Here is an 18929-nt window from a genome sequence, read left to right as displayed (position 1 = left end):
TAGTCAATAAACATTAAAATCTTCCGAAACATGCCCTCACGCATTTTTTAAATTTTCATGTGACAACCAGTTTTAAACACAAATAAATTTTAAAAAATCCAATTTTTTACTTTCTTCCAAATTTCGAATTAATTTTTTTCTCAGCATCTGTTATAAAAGCCAACTTGTTTTTAAGTATCACAGAATGTTTCCTTTGGGATATGCATGTCTTACAAGTTCAAATTCTTGTTTTGTAAACTCTCAAAAGCATTTAGAAATTCAAATGTATTACATACATATATATATACCAAGTTTTTTATTAAAGGCAGTGCTTTAAGGCCTGACTTTTAAGTCATGAGGTTCATCTTTTCATACGCAATCCATGCTGGGGGTCTTTTGGCCAGAAATAGATCCGGAAATGTTCGAATTTCTCCTCTTCTTTTTATGGTATGATATGGTTTTTGTTTCTTTCATTTACATTGGGGACTAAAGAAACGATCAGTGTGTATTGTTCGTTTTATAGAACTTGTTATAAGTGTGTATTTTGCATTATAAGCAGTCAACCTGACTACAAACTATCAATAGTTGTATATTCCGTGTGGAAAGAGGTCGGGTCAATTTCAAGTGTTATCTGACATCTAAAGATTCTTTAATTAGTTCAGACGTTGATATAACTATGAAAAGTCGACAGAACATGATTAATATTGCATCTTCTATAATTCAAAGCGGAATTCGGTTTATGAACGAGAAACCGTAAAGCGTTTTCAATTTCGGTATTAGTTATGTATGTTATCTACGTATTATCCTGGTTCCCGGTACTACGTTCCGGGTATTAGCTATTTGATATATTTGATGTGTAACATTACAATCGGGTACCAGCCAATCTACGTGTGTATGTGTATACATGATTTACCGCCAAAATGACCGACTTAAAAAAATAGTCCATAAACGTTCCGTATAATAATATGCAAATTCATAATTAATCGTAACTTTTTATATCTTTGTATAATTAATATAACAAAATGGATTCCACAAAATTGAAAATAGCATTATTTTACGAGGATTTCTCATATTTTTTTCACTTCCGGGCGCGCGCAGTAATACGTATGTTTTGAAGAAGCTCGAAGAATTTGACAAAGTGAATTAAGAAGGAAACGGATAGATATACGTTCTTGCTATCAGGTAAAACAATTTAAATGTACAGAACAAACACATTTACTTCGCACAAATAGTACAGGCTTAAGCTTTTTATTGTCTAGCTTATACACGACTGTAGTCAAGTGTTTAAACGACGGCGGCGACCTACAAGGTACGGGTCATACTGGGTCAAGTCTAAATATGTAAACACATATCCACGTGCTATTAGGTAGAACGCATCGTAATGCAATATCTACAATTTTTCCTCCTTTATACATCGTTTAACCAGATATATTTCTCCTTTTTACATCGTTTAACCAGATTTATTTCTCTTTCAAATACACTTAAACACGGGTTGTATGTACGTATCTTTTCTAGTGTTTTCTTGTTGTTATTAAAGTTCATTTGTTGATGTTTAGAAATTTTTGAACGACTGAACACAGGAGTGAATGAATGCAACAATTATATATACTGAAGACTTGGGCTGTACAATGATAGTGTAGTGTACGTATATCATACTGATAATCATTCTAGCAGTAATTATGTTAATTTAGGATGTAATGTCTAATGACAGGAATTCATGAGCTATGCCTCAGGCTTTCTGAAAAAATATCAATGACAATGTAAACAGGAACAAAACATTGACACGAATGATGCTCTCTTCTATGTTATATAGTTATTTAGGTATATGTGTTGCACAAGTTTCAATTAAACTTAAGTTATAAAACTTTTTTTCAGGGCACAAACCTACTTTAAAGAGACTTGTCTACTGCCATACCCATCCTATTTTCAGGTATCAGGTCCGTTCGCGCCCAATATACTTTCGCACCCTACACGTTCGCACCTCGCATGTTCGTACCCAAGGTCCGTTCGCACTCTACACGTTCGCGCCCAATTTTAATACAAATTCCAGTTGAATAATTGGAAAATCGTGATTGTTGTTTTTAAATGCTTTGATGTAAATACTGAATGTATTTATAGCTTGGTATGAGTAAATGATTGAATATTTTAAATGAAAAACACAAAAGAAAATTGTTTTTAACAGCTTGGTCCCTTTGATCTGAAACAATGACATAATAAAATAATGCAATACACTATTAATATATAAACCAAAACATGATAAAATTTATTCAACGCACAAAAACAAACGTAGTCAGAATCTCACTTCATTTTGAAACAAGTCAATGAAACAAAGTTATAGGCAATACACTAAACAAAACATGATTAAGTGTTATTCAATACAAAATAAAACGTTGACAGAATCCCACTTTAATTAGAAAGGAATATTATTTTTTTAACAATACACTCTCAAAAACATGATTAAGATTTATTCAACACATAAAAAATGCTGTCTCGCTTTATTTTGAGACAATGGAATCAATTATACTTTTAAGAATACCTACTTGCCAAAACTTGATATCAAAGTTATTAAACACAAAACCAATTAAAATTGGGCGCGAACATGTAGGGTGCGAACGGACTTTGGGTGCGAAAGTGAAAGGGAGCGAACATGAGAGGGTGCGAACGTGAATGGGCGCGAACGGACCCGGATTCCTATTTTCATGCACCATTTGCAAGCAAGAGACTGAATGGTTTGCAAAATTAAAAATCAGGACGGTGTCCAATTAAAACAAAAGAACTAAACTGGATGAATATTGTAGGAGAAATCTAGACATGCTAGAGGAAAGTTTTGATTTGTGAAATTGGTTTTCCTGAAAAGTCATTCATCCTAGCCTGCAGAAAGGAACTATAACTGTCCACCACCAACTGACGAGCTAATGTTGAGCTTCACATATGGAATTACTCAAATACCATCAATGTCTATGTTTTCAGCACAAATTTCACAATTTATGACACAGCTGTGCTTTTTTTTATACCGTTAAAGATTTGTATACCAAATTTTATTTTTTTATCAATAAATATATATTATATTAATTGTGTCATCTAAGAACAAAGTCTTGTATTTTGCCAAAAGATGCATACTAGTGAATGAAAGTGGTGCAGTTCATTTTGCTTTGGTATATAGAATTGAATTACAATTGTTCATGTTATTGGAATGCATATAAAAATAAGGAGATGTGGTACAATGTATGTGATATTTAGTGAGTTTATCAAGCAAAAGTGAATAAGAAATAGGTATAAGCAGTTACAGGTACTACTGTACAATCTCAAACAAGGAGAAAAACTCATACCGTAAAGAGAATTTCATATTTACAAGTAAGTTTTGTTTTTGCGTTGAATAATTTTCTTCTATTGTTTTAATTGCAAATATGGGAAGTGGTTAAAATGCTAATGAGACAGCTGTTATGGCCACAGAGCCTTAATTGAAAACTTCTTTTTCATTCATACCGGTAGATTTTGCCTGGAGTAAGAAACATATCTGCCAACTTTTCAAAATGCACATGGGGGTTTTACGTGAAAGATGGTTCATATAGTCATACAAAACCTTCAAATGGAAGCAGGAAAAGTCGCCCCACTGGCTAATCGGCCCACTTTTTAAAAAAAACACCACAAACTGATTTATCAAATCACCCCACATGTGAAATTGGTTAAATCATGTTTAATATTACTCCTGCCAACTCGCCCCACATGTGAAATTGGTTAAATCATTTTAAATCAGGGTTCTCACTAAGGATTTTTGAAGGCGAGTCCAGGGACTCGTCATTTTTGGCCACGGTGAGTCATGGTAACTGTGTTCAGTTTATACAAAATATTTCAATATTGATGTATTTGTGGACTCGCCAGTTTTGAAAATGGTGAGTCCAGACAGATTTTGTTGAGACCAGGACTCATGGACTCGCCTTAGCGAGAACCCTGTTTTATATATATATATATATATATTACTCCTGCCAACTCGCCCTACTTATAAAAAAACGGTAATTTTTAGATTAATATATATATATATATATATAATTAAAAATAAAAACTCGCACCACTTTCATTTTTTGACTTTAATGAAAACTAATCTACACAGAATACTAACAAACCGAAAATTAATTTAATTACTATTATTGATATATACTGAAGAATAAATGTAAGTTTTGAAGCTTAGTTATTTGCATAACAATTGAAAAGAAACCTGTTAATTGTATCATAATGCAATATAAGGAATTAAACTTATATTCAATGGGATAACATCTTTTTCCATACGTGGGGCGAGTTGGCATTACTAAATTCATCCTGGTTAATAATATATTTATCTAGATTTCACTGATTTCCATTAGGTGGGACCAGTTGGCAAGAGTTATATTAACAGAATTTAACTTATATACAATGGGATAACATCTTTTTACATAAGTGGGGCGAGTTGGCATTACTAAATTCTTCCTGGTTAATAATATATTTATCTAGATATTATCGTTTTCTATTAGGTGGGGCGAGTTGGCAGGAGTAATATTAACGGGATTTAACACAGTTCACAAGTGGGGCGATTTGGTAATCCAGGTTGGGGCAGGTTTTTTTTTAAAGTGGGGCGAGTTAGTGAAAAAGTGGGGCTATTTGCTAATGGGGCGATTGTCATGGATTCCCTTCAAATATATTCTAATGTGGTTTTTGGCTTCTTCTTGCATTAACAAGCTTATAGCCATTGTTGAATTAATTGTTTTCTTTAAATAGTCGACAAAATTGCTCTTACAAAATTTCCATTTGGGAGCCTTGAGCTCGATGGGGGAAATACTCTGCAAATACTGACAATTGGCAGGTATGGTCATCAAAAAAGTTGACATGTTACTATGTACATTTACCATTATGTTACTTGATGTTCTTGCTATACACACAGTACAGAGACTAGTCAATCTTTGTGAACTATTTTTTTTATGGGAGTCATAGAATATGCGTATACAATCAATAATTAAAAATAGTCTATTTATATTGAAAAGGAAAAGTTCTTATATGTCTAAAGAAGAGGGACGAAAGACACTAAAGGGACAGTCAAACTCATAAATTTAAAGCAAACTGACAAGGCCATGGCTAAAAATGCATTTCATGGCGAGGCACAGAAAATATACTGTAAACAGTAGACTATAGATACATGTATAGGTGAACTAAGGTACAAAAGAACTCTTAATCTTAAATTCTACAAACCACCTCTGTTCTATGGAAGATAATGATATAACTGGACTAGAAATACACACAACCTGTAATTAACTGCCTTTACAGCGCTTTCGCGCTTTGATTTAATAATCTGGATAAATATATCTCTATACCACATTTATTTTTACAATGACTCTTATAATGTTAAAAATCAGAACTTTACATATATGTATATTAACAAAGTTATTTCTTTTATTCGTACCGTGTTGATTATTTATTTGAGTTTGGAATATAGAAAAATTCACAAATAGTATAAAACAAATTTTTAATAAAAAAAAAATTATGATTAACAAAAACATATTTATTTAAATGTACCACATTGATATTTTTCTTCTTCTATCTTTTTCGATCATTTATTATAAAGCAATAAAAATTGGATTTATGAAACAATTGTGATATTACAAAAATTCAAATAACATACTGGTCAAGTTCACTGTATTATTATTTTAAATTCTTAGTATTTATTTCAAACAAATGAATAAAATATTAAAAATTGAAATAGAGGAACTTTTTTTAATCAAAGAATATATTATAAGGTTTGTGTTATTGTGGTCAACCTTTAACATATTGCTGTGCATTTTATTTGTTTTTTTGTTAAATTATTTGATGTAAACATTTTAATATAGAATTGTCTGAACGCAGATGTTTTTGATAACGTTTTTACCTACAAGAACAAAGATACAATTTATTGAATTCATCTTGTAATAAACAATTAAATGCAATAACACTGAAATTCATTGTTTTTGGAATGTTTCTTTTTAAAGAAATTTTCATTCCATGCTTTTTTTTTTTCACATTTTACAAGATAAAAGATGACTTTATACTACAATCACTTGTGCGTTAACAGCTGCGCATTTAGATTTATATTTCTAACCAATCGTCCTCTAGGATTTGCTCCACCTTCCACTGTCGTTGGATGTTTTCAATAAGTACCGCCCCTTATTATTTTACACTTCGAAATTAGGTGACGTCAAACGTTTATTGATGAAGTGGGTGGCTTACGAATATGTATAAATGAGATAAACTGACGTCAAAAATGTAAACATTTGAAAAAAGCATAGGGTGAATAATAAGTTATTCCAGTTGGCACACTATACTATGAATATAGGATTGGTTGTTGATTGTGATTCATGGACACTTCTCTAACTGGGGCAAGTTACAACTGTTCATCAATGAACGGGACATGACACAATAACTCATAATCCACATGTAAATTACTTAATAAATGAATAGGTTAAATATTTGTAAGTAGTCCATCATTTTATACCATAAACATTGCATTTGGAAAGTTATAAAAACAGCATGTTTAAAAACTATTTCTGATGTTTACTGATTACGCATTAGATATTGCGCAATATTTAATTACCTTACATGTGACACAATGTAAAACAATGCATGTTGAATACGTTGAATATTCATCATTGTATGAGTTACTTGTACAGTTAACGCGTAGAAAATCAAAGGAAATCGCGTGGTCTCCCATCCCTGAAATACAATTGTTCGTAGTGAAGAACTTTGACCTGACCTACATACGAAAAAGATACTCGTGTACTAATAGTGATCACAAGTGCTTCACCTTTTGAATGAATACACAAACACCACTGACCCATATGCTGCCTGGTCGAGCTTGACGATCTTCACGCTATTGCTCCCTTTGCTGTGTTAAACAACGTGGTCTTCAAGTGTGACCTATAGGAAGAATTCGGTCGTTCACATTTGTGCATTGTCGCATGGATTCTTTCGCAGTTTACTAGCTATTTCCGCTTAAAAATCCTTCATGTGTGGTCAAGGTAAAATGATGTTTTGGACGTGTGGTCAATTTAGGAAACATTCCGGTGAGGAGACATGTTACTAGAAGGAGTGTCCAGATTTGTGACAACACAGTGACATTATTACTACATATTTCAGTGATCAATACATTAGTGATATGTGAAGTATAATCAGTATATTCGACTTTTATATAAAGACATATTAAAGTGCTATGGTCATTCTAGAGAGATTACAATGTTTTGACAAGTATACAACAGATGCAACCAAATGAATCAAGGAAATGGCAGAACATGGAGGTGAATGATTAATGAATGTGTCGCTCGGATGCTTGCTGACCATGTGGATTGGTTTTTTTTAAATTCATTTATGTATCTAATATATCATTCAGAAAAATGCACTTATGTTTTTGGATTTTGTATCACTAAAATGACCATTTTCAAACTTCTCATTTTAATATAATTACTGAATCATTTAGTTTTAAGTTGGTTAAACTTCAAATTATGTTAATTGCATGTGTATGTCCAATTTATAATAGAAAATAGTTTTTTTTATTCAAAATAAAAATTCAAAATAAACATTCCTTGTGTATTGCTTTTAAGTAAATAATTACAGACTTTATATGCCTTCAAAATTAAAAAAAACATGTGTTCAAGGAGAGTTTTAAATGAGATCGTTGAGGTCACTCTCCGGTCAATACTACTGATTGTAGCCGATACCGGCCATGTTTATTTTTATTATTGTTGTGTATATTTTACAGGAGGAGGACGTAAAAGGGGGCGCTGTAAATGGTTTAATGTAGCAAAAGGGTGGGGCTTTATAACACCTGATGATGGTTCCCAAGATGTGTTTGTTCACCAGGTAAGATTGTTTACTTCTATACAGTTTTATATATCTTAATATGATTATCGACCTACTGTCCAAACAAAGACCAGTGTCCACTGTAATGGCCGACGATTCGTATTCTCATAATGCTTAATAATTTTATTCCGTTTTAGTTTATGTTTCTATAAATGTTTGTGAACTTATGTTACATTTCCTGCAGATAAGTATTTTATTACATATAAAATCTGGGTAAAAAGAAATGTTTTTTTTTGTGTAGAATAAATAAAACAAATAAAAAATATGTATATTTAATTCGATAGCATTTATGATAATGATATTTAAATACACTGTATAATCAATCTTAATCCATTCATGTTAATATAAAGCATAACATATAAAATAAAAAAACAATAAAAAAATATATAAATACATGTTTGCCACTTTTAATGATTTAAAGATGAAAGACTAATCTCAATTTCAACAATGTTACTTTGAAACTTATTAAAAAATAATTTTGTTAATTTTGACCTGATCATTGTGATCATTGTAACATTATTTCTCATGACATCTTGCATGATGTGAAGAAAAAACTATAACCTATGTTGATTCATACCAAGTCTTAAACCAAACGAAGCAAATCATGCTAAGACAGTCTAATCTTTGCAGTGTCAACATGCAAAAGCATTGTGTACAATTTTGAGTATTTGTTTAAATCCCAAGGCTTAATCTTCACCCTGTTTTTAAAGTAATATTATATTTCACTTCGTTCTGTTACAGACCTGGCACTATCAACACCTCTTTTTACTAACTTATTTTTGTATGTTAAAATATCTTTCTTTATACTGTTTACCGCAAAAATAAATACACGTATTTGATTTAAGCCCACACATTTTGGTTTAATTGTAAAATTATTATACCGCTGTTCAAAAGTCTGTATTAGTAATATTGTCAAATCAAAGATTTCATTAACAAATGATTGATATGAAATTAAAGTACATGAATTGTCTTCAAGAACAAAATAAAATAGCCATTATCTAGTATCATAATAACACATTTGCATGACCTGTAAAATAATTGACTCGAAAAGAATATAACTGGCATTATAAAACTTTATTCTACAAAAACAAATACATATTTTGTACAATTAAACTAAGTAAACTATCTTCATAACTGTATTAACATTTTCTTACATTTTACATAAAAGAGGATAGTTTTCCCCATTAAATACAGAGGTATGGTTTGATTATCAACTTGTAAACTTTCCACAAAATGACGTGGGTATAAGCTTCAATAATGAGCAAAAACCAAGACCACATAGTTAGCTACGAAATTACAAAATGCTTAACGATATAAACACAAGCATTAATACAGACAGCAACTGGCGATAACAACTGAATTCTTCTGACTTGGACAGGACCAATACAAAAAAAAGTAAAATCACAAAAATACTGAACTTACTTATACTTGGTATAGTCTTGTAAATTGTACTAAACGTGTTGCAAAACTTGAGAACATTTTTTTAAATGTGTTATTATTTAAAAAAAAATATTATTTAAAAAATGAAGATTTCACAAGCTTTCCAGAAAAACACCTATTATCCCAAATATTCATGACAACAATTATTGTGTCATCCCTACGAACAATTAATCTACTAGTGTCCTTTCCCTTGTTGGTCAATAGTACATATGATAGTAGTTATCAAAGATATCAGGCTTATTCTTTGCATGACAGAGTAACTTATTTACAAACACTCGTAACAACTTATTGGCTAACACGGGTAACAAGTTATTGACAAACATTGGTAACAACATATTAACAAACATTGGTAACAACATATTGACAAACACCGGCGCTGGAATATGCATTAATTAAAGTGGCAAAAAAGTATGAAGATGAAGAGCATCAGGAATCAAACATGCCTGAATAAAGCATTGATATGATATGAGACAGGGGCTTTTTTGGTGGTTGTAACTCAGACAATTATGACTAAATGACTACTTATAATCGCGTTGAAATTGATGACACTTTTAAGTTTACCTCATTTTCCTCTAGTATATAAGATCATTCACATTCGGTGTAATACAATTTTTTCAGGGCAACATAGAAATCATTCATTTTGTTCTTTTAGAACCGGTGAATCTATTTTCTTGTTTTCATCTAATCAATCACATCTTCTGAAATATCAGTTGTCCATATTTTCATAAGATTACTTCTTTTACTGAAACTGCTTAATCGGTTCTTTTATTGTTATCCATTCGTTTGATGTGTTTAAGGTTTTGGTTTTGCCATTTGATTTAAGGACTTTCCGTTATGATTTCCCAGTGGAGTTCAATATTTTTGTGATTTTACTTTCACCCTTTTTTCATATTTTTGTCATGTTTGTTCTGGGTCTGGGTTTAAAATTCTTTTTCCTCGATATTGACATTTTTGTTTACATTCAATACTATTTTAAGTGTAAACATGTTAAATTATTTGTTTGAGTTTTATAATATATGCAAACTGTTGAGCCTTTATTATGCATCGTTTTTGTTATATTTTATCCCTCATTGACATGTATGAGGGTATTGACACGTGACTAAAATTCCTCGAGTTTATTTATAAAAGTGGTTTATCAGATCAGTTAACAAATGGTTAAGGTTATTGACCGCTTTACCATCCCACACGTCTTAAGTAAAAATGTCGGATACTAGTTATATGGAAGATATCGTGTCATGAACCTGTTTTAAATTTAAATACACGTGTATTTCAAGATCGTATTTTATTGTGTATTTAATAAATGGCTGCTTTTTATGCGTACTGTGGGGGGGGGGGGACCTTGCGGTATCCGATTTATGTTTTACTCAAATATATATAGAGATAATAAGCAGGCATCAAATAAAACGTATTACAGGTACAAATCGACTCATAGGAGGTAAACAAAAACTATGAATATAACAGTATTAAGAAAAGAAATGGGTCAAAAGCAGGTGCGTTAAAATTAAACACGTCAAAAACATGCATCACCCGCCTTCAGATAATAACAGTTATATCCACTATCGAGTAACGAATGGCAATCCCAACGTGACGAATTAAAGTAATTAAACGAAATTTTGTATACATGACTTATCCCTATTACCGCTATCAAAGTTTTCCTTTCAAAACTTAGTGGAATATAAAGTTTACATTTCTCACTATCAAAGTTGTTTTTGTCTGGTAATTGATGGAAATTCAGGAACTCGGGGTTTACAAGGAACTTTTCACAGAATTTTAGCATTTCTGTTACACTATTCATGTAAATATATATTCATAAATATATCTTCGGTATCATTGATTCATGTAGTTCTTTTAGGGCAGGTGAATATATATTTTTTCTTTTCAATTCAATCAAATCTTCTAGCAAATCAGTTGCCCATCAGATTATTCTTTTATTGTTCCTGGAACGGCTTATTCAGTTCAGTATTCTACTGTTATCTATGTTACTGTGTGTTTTTGTTTAATTTCCATCAAAATCCGTTCAAGTTGCAAACAAACTATGATACAATTATATTCCTGTGCTAAGCGTGTCATTCCTGTTTCCACAGCTTTCAAAAACTTTAATAGTGTATAGCGCTTCAACACTGTCACATAATGGAGCTTGAATTAGTTTTAACATGTGGAACAGAATCTTCTTATCCTTCTGGAGCTACTGTGATCACACTTAATTTTTGGTGATATTGGTGTCGCGTAGTTTTTATGTTTTTTTTTATGTTGTGTTTTGTGTATTTTTGTTTGTCTATTTGTCTTTTCGATTTTATCCATGGAGATGGCAGTTTGTTTTCTATTTTTGAGTTTAAATGTCTCTTTGGTATCTTTCTACCCGCTTTTAACAGGTACTTATAGAATCCTGTATCATCATTTGTTTAATAAATTTTCATATAGCAAACCTCAGAAATTAAACTAAAATATAAACTATGGACCGCATTATTCGAAATTATTTTTGTTATGAAAATTTTTCATCTTCTCTAGATTTTTCATTTTTTTGTCTCCTTCACAGACAACTTTCTTTTTGTTAAGTTTGATTTTAATTTGTATGATAAATACGCGTCATTATGAAACGGCTTTGAATGGAACATTCTCCTTGAAATAATTTTTTGATCAATAGAATAAAGAATGAAAACTGAACGGGAAAGTGTTTAATTCTTATTTAGCTGTGTAAATGATCATAACCCTCATTGTTTCCCACATCTATAGAGGGGTACTTCAAAGACGGAAGTAGCTGCAGAGTACACACAACTAAGTGGTTAATGCACTAGGTTACATTCATTGAAGAATGTACATCTGATTGACATTTCCTTTCATTTGTATGAATGTTTCATGCAGTGTTGTTATATTAAGGAATTATTATTACTTTAACATGCACACCGAAATAGCAACAGGTTTTTTCATGAATGAATGCGAAATTAGTGTGCCTGAGTTTTTATACATGTGTTACATTCCCATATTACTTATGGTCCATATGTTGGTTTTTTTTTTTAAATTTACATACATACAATGACCATCGATTAAAGCGTCAATTCACTCCAACATTGAAACATAGTTCAATTAAGTTCATTGATCTGCCGTTAAATCCTTAATTATAGATTGTGACAAGAAATAATATTAGGTTTATTCGAAGATCAGTCGAAAACCAAACAACTATGCTATGACAAAAGACGAAAAACGACAAACAGAAAGTTTACAAAACTCAACATACTTGACATGAGAAAATTAAAGATGTGCAACATGAACCCAACCATATAAACAGAAGGGAATCAATTAAAGTTAGGAATGGTTGTTTAATGATTTTAAATAATATTTGTTCATTTATTTTTATCAAACGTTAAGAAGTCGTTTTGTAGAGTGCTCATGTTCTTTATTTGGTTCCGTCCATTTCTCATGTTTCTTATCTTTCTTATCAATTTATTCGTACTGCGGATCTTTTTCGTGAATTTAAGAAATATTGTATTGTCTTCATCCTAGTTTTTCTTATCTGTATTTGACTAACCTTTTCGAATTTCGGCATCTTGATGCCCTTCAATTGCCATGACTGTGCACATTATTTGGCCTCATCTGTTTTAATTCGATCGTCACTGGTGTGTTTTTCGTTAACGAAAAGCGCGACTGGCGTACACAATTTAAGTGTGATATCTATAATAAGTTCATCTGCACACAAACTAACTTATATATAGAAAATTTGGACTTTGTTGAACATTAAAATACATTGTTTGCCTGTTACCACGAAATCAACAACAATTGGTTTCAAACAAATTATAATGTATCAACAATTTATTAAATCAAGTGCTAGAATTAAACGAACACACTTTTCTTTCATACTCGATTCATGTGATAGAACTGTAGCGCATAGTTTGGTGCATTTTTGTTGTGGAAAGACTAAAGGTAAAGAATAGTCGAGTTGAATAAGACACATTAACTCAGAGCGGTAAAGGTATGGTTTATGAGGGTTGACCACCTCCAATTTAATGTAAAATTCTACAATAAAAATAGTTATCATAGGTACCAGGATTATAATTTAGTACGCCAAACGCGCGTTTCGTATACATAAGACTCATCAGTGACGCTCATGTCAAAATATTTATAAAGCCAAACAACAATGAACAAGTACAAAGTTGAAGAGTATTGAGGATCCAAAATTCCAAAAAGTTGTACCAAATACGGCTAAGGTAATCTTTGCCTGGGATAAGAAAATATTTAGTTTTTAGAAAAAAAATCAAGATTAAGTATACAGGAAATTTATAAAAATGACCACATTATCGACATTCATGTCAACACCAAAGTGTTAACTACTGGGCTGGTGATACTGTCGGGACGAAACGTCCACCAGCAGTGGCATCGACCCAGTGGTTTAAATAGGTATCAAAGGTACCAGGATTATAATTAAGTACGCCTGACGTGCGTTTCGTCTACATAAGACTCATCAGTGACGCTCATGTCAAAATATTTATAAAGCCAAACAAGTACAAAGTTTTAGAGCATTGTGGATCATGGATAATCATATGTTGGCTCTCACAGAATTGTTATAGTCAATTTTGTTTCTTAACTCTAGATATCTTGTTTGTTTCTGTAGACTGTTGTCGTATAACATTAAACCATACTTGTACCTCTTCTTTTATTGATATGTCATTTTTACCGAACATCTTTTTAAAGTTCATCTTACAATTATTCACATTCAAGAAGTAGGGACAGGAAAGAATGCATTAACCTTTGAGATTTAATTATCATTATTGTAAATTATCCCCTGAAAACTAATATTTTAACTCAAAATATGTCAATTGGCACAAACTAATTGACTTCTTATAAAACTTTGCATAAGAGAGTGGTTGCTCTTCAAGTGTATTTATATATTTTTTGTAAGAATTGCTGTTACAAAACTCTTAACTGTTCATTGACGACCAGAAAATACTGTGCACTTCCGAATAAGATAAATTATTAATAAATTTACTATTTAACTTTATTAACACTAATATGGTAATCTGTGCCGTTAATCATTTTCATCCTTAATTAAAAGAAGTAGCATGTACCGATGTCCTAATGTCGTACACCAATTGATCATATAAACCTTGATAAATAACACATAGTCGGTAAATGAAATAAAATAAAACTGTTCTATTATTTTCAATTCTCAGATCGCAAAATATGTTAACATGGAGTTATCACATTGAAAATCGTATTCGTCAACAAATTCGTGACGATGACTTCGAAATTTGGGATATTTTCGATTGTTATTGTTCTTCATCGTTACACTGTTTGAGCATTTGATATCGTTACTTATATTAATAGTGATATATTGTTATATGACAAGGGCTAAGGAAATGTAAAGATTGAAATCGTCATTTCAGGGATCCTAGTGTTAAGTCAAAAATGATTTTGAGAATTGTGTAGAAATAATATTGTTATATAAAAACTAAAATATATCTAACCGAAGATGACATGACTTGAAATAACTGTCTTTCTATGTATTTTGGCGTTTGTTTTCGTTGCACTTCTTCAGTGTTCCTGTTGTTCCTTTATCATCGTAAAGTGTGTCACCAGGATTAGTTTTCTCTCTATCGATTTATTACATTTGAACACCGGTATACTACTGTTGCCTTTCTTTGACAAGGCTTATTAATTTGTCTTTGAGAAAGGTTGTACTTCTCCAACAAAAGTTGTTCTTTTAGTGTAATTATATAATTGTTAGAATTCGATAAAGCAGATACAATGCATACATTTTGCGGTGGCTATCCGCATTGGCTGACCAATACGATATGTGTGACTCGCAGCTCCCAGGAAACATATTTTCGTAGTTTAAGATCTTAAATTCCAGATCAGAGAGCGTCCTTTCCCTAGTTTGACATATTCATTGAGTTTGAATTCGTATAGTTGAAAATGCATCGACTGCATCCAATCGTGCTCAGCTTTGGAGTTCATGTGTTTCCCTCAAGTGTTTTGTCATTTAATTTCCTTATTCGAATTGGATTAACTTTTCTTAAAACATTTTTTTTTTCAAAAACAAGTCGTCAATTATAGCAGCCCAATTAGTTTCTATTAAAATTCCGATTTGTTTAATTATCTATCTACAAAACTCGGAATAAATGCTGTAGATGCAAACAGATTGGATGATATTGATTTCAGTGTCATCATTTCTTGAATCGTTAAGGTTCTTTGCAAAGTATGTGTGTCTACGATACCTTTTATTGAAGAACAATCTCGTTTAAAGACGAAGTATTGGTCCAACTGTCAACAGAGCATGGTTAATTGAATATAAGTTAGAAAAATACTATGGAGAATGCTAGGAACCAATTACCTTATTTTTTTGGCAAAACCTTTCGAAATTTCTTGTTCTCAATCCAGTTTTATTCGGGAATAACTGATGCGCGTTTTAAGTGCGAAATAATGTATGGGGAACACAATTATAAACTTAGTATTATTGTTAAGTACATTCCCAAATGTCTATGCTATCATTTATATAATAATATTAATAAAAAAATAATTCGCATATGCAGAACAATATTGCTTTAGACTTTGTTGCGCGATGAGCTAATTGGACTAACGTTAAATTTTCGTTGGGGAGGGGCACGAGGATTGGAAGATAAATAATGATCTGGTTAGAGCTGAAAATAAATTACTTTGCACGTAACAAGATAGAAATTGATTTTTTTTTCAACAAAACAAAAAGAATGTTTTCGCATGTAAACATGTTTAACGCCGCCGCATTTTTGCGCCTGTCCCAAGTCAGGAGCCTCTGTCCTTTGTTAGTCTTGTATTATTTTAATTTTGGTTTCTTGTGTACAATTTGGAAATTAGTATGGCTTCCATTATCACTGGACTAGTATATATTTGTTTAGGGGCCAGCTGAAGGACGCCTCCGGGTGCGGGAATTTCTCGCTACATTGAAGACCTGTTGGTGACTTTCTGCTGTTGTTTTTTATTTGTTCGGGTTGTTGTCTCTTTGACACATTCCCCATTTCCATTCTCAATTTTATTTCGCTGTTGTATCAGATGCAAAAAAAGTTATCACAATTGTAAGGACACAAGATACGAAAGCAAATGTTAAATGGTAACGAAAACTCCGGTTCAAACCCTAGAACCGCTCCTTTTCGATTATTTTTCATAATCCGACACTTTCATTCTCTTTTGTAATGATGAGCAATGTGGTTTTTCTAACCACTGCATTTTCTTATGAACTATTGAAGGGGTACACATTTGACCACAAACTGAATGAGTTTTTATATATTTGATTATATATGTATTTGAAATTTAATATGATTATAACGCGACTGTTTTGTTGGTCTGGATATGATAATTCGATACAATCGTAGATCAGAATTATTTTTGTATATTTAAAGATGAAAAGGGTGTATTATTTGGGTGCACTTTTGCTAAATCGACAACGCTTTTTGTATAGGATTGTAGAGGCACTTTCTGTACGAAATTAAGCTTTTATAGGTGGGAAAATGTGATCACTGAAATGGTTTGTCTATTATGAGCCGTACAGATTCATGATTAGTTTGCCATGAATCTAGCTTTTCGTACTAAATTATAATCCTGGTACCTTTGATAACCATTTACACCACTGGGTCGATGCCACTGCTGGTGGACGTTTCGTCCCGGGAGGGTATCACCAGCCCAATAGTCAACACTTCGGTGTTGACATGAATATCAATAGTGTGGTCATTTTTATAAATTTCCTGTTTACAAAACTTTGAATTTTTCGAAAAACTAAGGATTTTCTTATTCCAGGCATAGATTACCTTAGCCGTATTTGGCTCAACTTTTTGGAATTTTTTATCCTCAATGCTCTTTAACTTTGTACTTGTTTGGCTTTTTAAATATTTTGATATGAGCGTCACTTATGAGTCTTATGTAGACGAAACGCACGTCTGGCGTACTAAATTATAATCCTGGTACCTTTGATAACTACTGTAAACAGGGAAATTTTCGCGGCAGTTTAATTTTCGCATTTTTCGCGGTAAGACATGAAACGCGAAAAAAAAACGACAACGAAAATTTCAAGAAACTATATTAATAAGATGAAGACCATATACGTATTATTGATAAGATATGTAAAGCACCATCTTAGGCAAACGGACATTACGGATATTGTTATGTAAACAGAACTCCTTACAAATATGTTAATGACACCTGTCAATCAGTTATAAAAGTATTACACATATTTAACATATCAAAAGATCGATTAATTAGCATTAATCCTGACAGCATTTAATTCACTCTTAAATAGGTCTGCTTTTCTTTTATGGTATAAAAGCCGAAAAACCGAAAACCAAAAAATTCTGATTGATTTTATCACTTGATTGCCTATACATGTAAAGCTGTACACATTCTATATCCCTTATATAAAAAATATTATCATAGGCCAAAGGAAATCGCGAAATCAGCACGGCGCGAATTCAGATCATGTTCATAAAACGCGAAATAAAGACGTAAATAAAGACGGCGCAAAAACAAAAGACAAATATGGGGTACACGTAAACTCAACAGTCGTAACAAACAGAATATTCCTTAGTACAGTTTATTTACTCCACACATTAACATCAACAACAATTTCGGGTCATTACATAAGACAATTGATTTCCACGTGCGATGAATCTTATGTAGGTTACCTAATTATTTTTATATTTATTGCGTCGAAATGAGTTGCTAATTTTTTTCTTACAATATAAGTCAACTGATTTTCACGTGCAATGTATAGTATCTAGGTTACCTAATTATGTTAATATTTATTGCATACAATGTAAGTGCTTTCTATAGTGAACAACATCTACATGTATTATTTTCTCATTTATGAATGCTGATAATTTTTTAATGTAACATAATGACTATATGACTTTTTTCTATTAAATTATTTCAAAACAAACAACATTTTGGAAATACATTGTATATTTAAAATGTCCACCATTATGTAATGATACTTACTGATGAGTCTTTTGTAGACGAAAAGCGTCTGGCGTATATACTAAATTTAGTCCTGGTATCTATGATGAGTTTACTTACACGTTAACATGGTTAATAAGCCAATACAAGCTGTAATGCATATAATCAGTTATCAAAGGTACCAGAATTCTAATTCTATACGGCAGCCGCTCGTTTCGTCTACAGACGCTCAGATCAAAACAGTTATACAGCCAAACAAGTACAAAGTTGAAGACCAGTGAGGACCCAAAATTCCAAAACGTTATGCCAAATACAGCAAACGTAACCATTCCTGGGATAAGAGAATCCAGCATTATAGTTTTACATGATAATCTGAAAATATATTTTAGTAGAATGTATCCAAAACAAAATTATAAAAAAATGATCCTCAATGCCCTTCAACATGGTCCTTTATTTAGCCTTTTAACTTTTTTATTCCATCAATACTGATGAGTCGTTTGTAGACAAAACGCGCGTTTTGCGCAAATACAAAATTTAAACCCTGGTATCTATTTTGAAATTATTACTAAGCTGGGTCAATACCGCTTTTAGAGATTGTATTCCCCGAGGGTAACACCAGCCTAGAAGTCAACACTTGAATTAACATCATTGATATGGTAATAATCATTGATAAATTTAAAAAAAAAACTTGTGAGATTTTGAAATACGAAGGCTTTTTTACCTCAGGAATAGATTACCTA

The 18929-nt window shown here is 31.7% G+C and overlaps 1 protein-coding gene across 4 annotated transcripts in view; it reads left to right on the top strand.

Annotated features, from left to right (window-relative positions):
- The window catches only part of LOC134688294 (protein lin-28 homolog), a 50111-nt gene that overhangs the window by 20578 nt on the left and 10604 nt on the right, over window positions 1-18929 (top strand). For 3 of the 4 annotated variants that reach the window (XM_063548857.1, XM_063548859.1, XM_063548856.1), the window contains exon 2: window positions 7736-7836. In XM_063548857.1, coding sequence (XP_063404927.1) covers window positions 7736-7836 — 101 coding nt within the window. Of the gene's footprint in view, window positions 1-6643; window positions 7275-7735; window positions 7837-18929 lie in introns of those variants that run through there. The other variant, XM_063548858.1, reaches the window with a different exon arrangement.

This window comes from Mytilus trossulus, chromosome 10, assembly GCF_036588685.1.
Source record: "Mytilus trossulus isolate FHL-02 chromosome 10, PNRI_Mtr1.1.1.hap1, whole genome shotgun sequence".
Classification (NCBI taxonomy): Eukaryota; Metazoa; Mollusca; class Bivalvia; order Mytilida; family Mytilidae; genus Mytilus; species Mytilus trossulus.
Note: the sequence above shows the minus strand (reverse complement) of the source record. Positions and strands in the feature narration are given on the sequence as shown.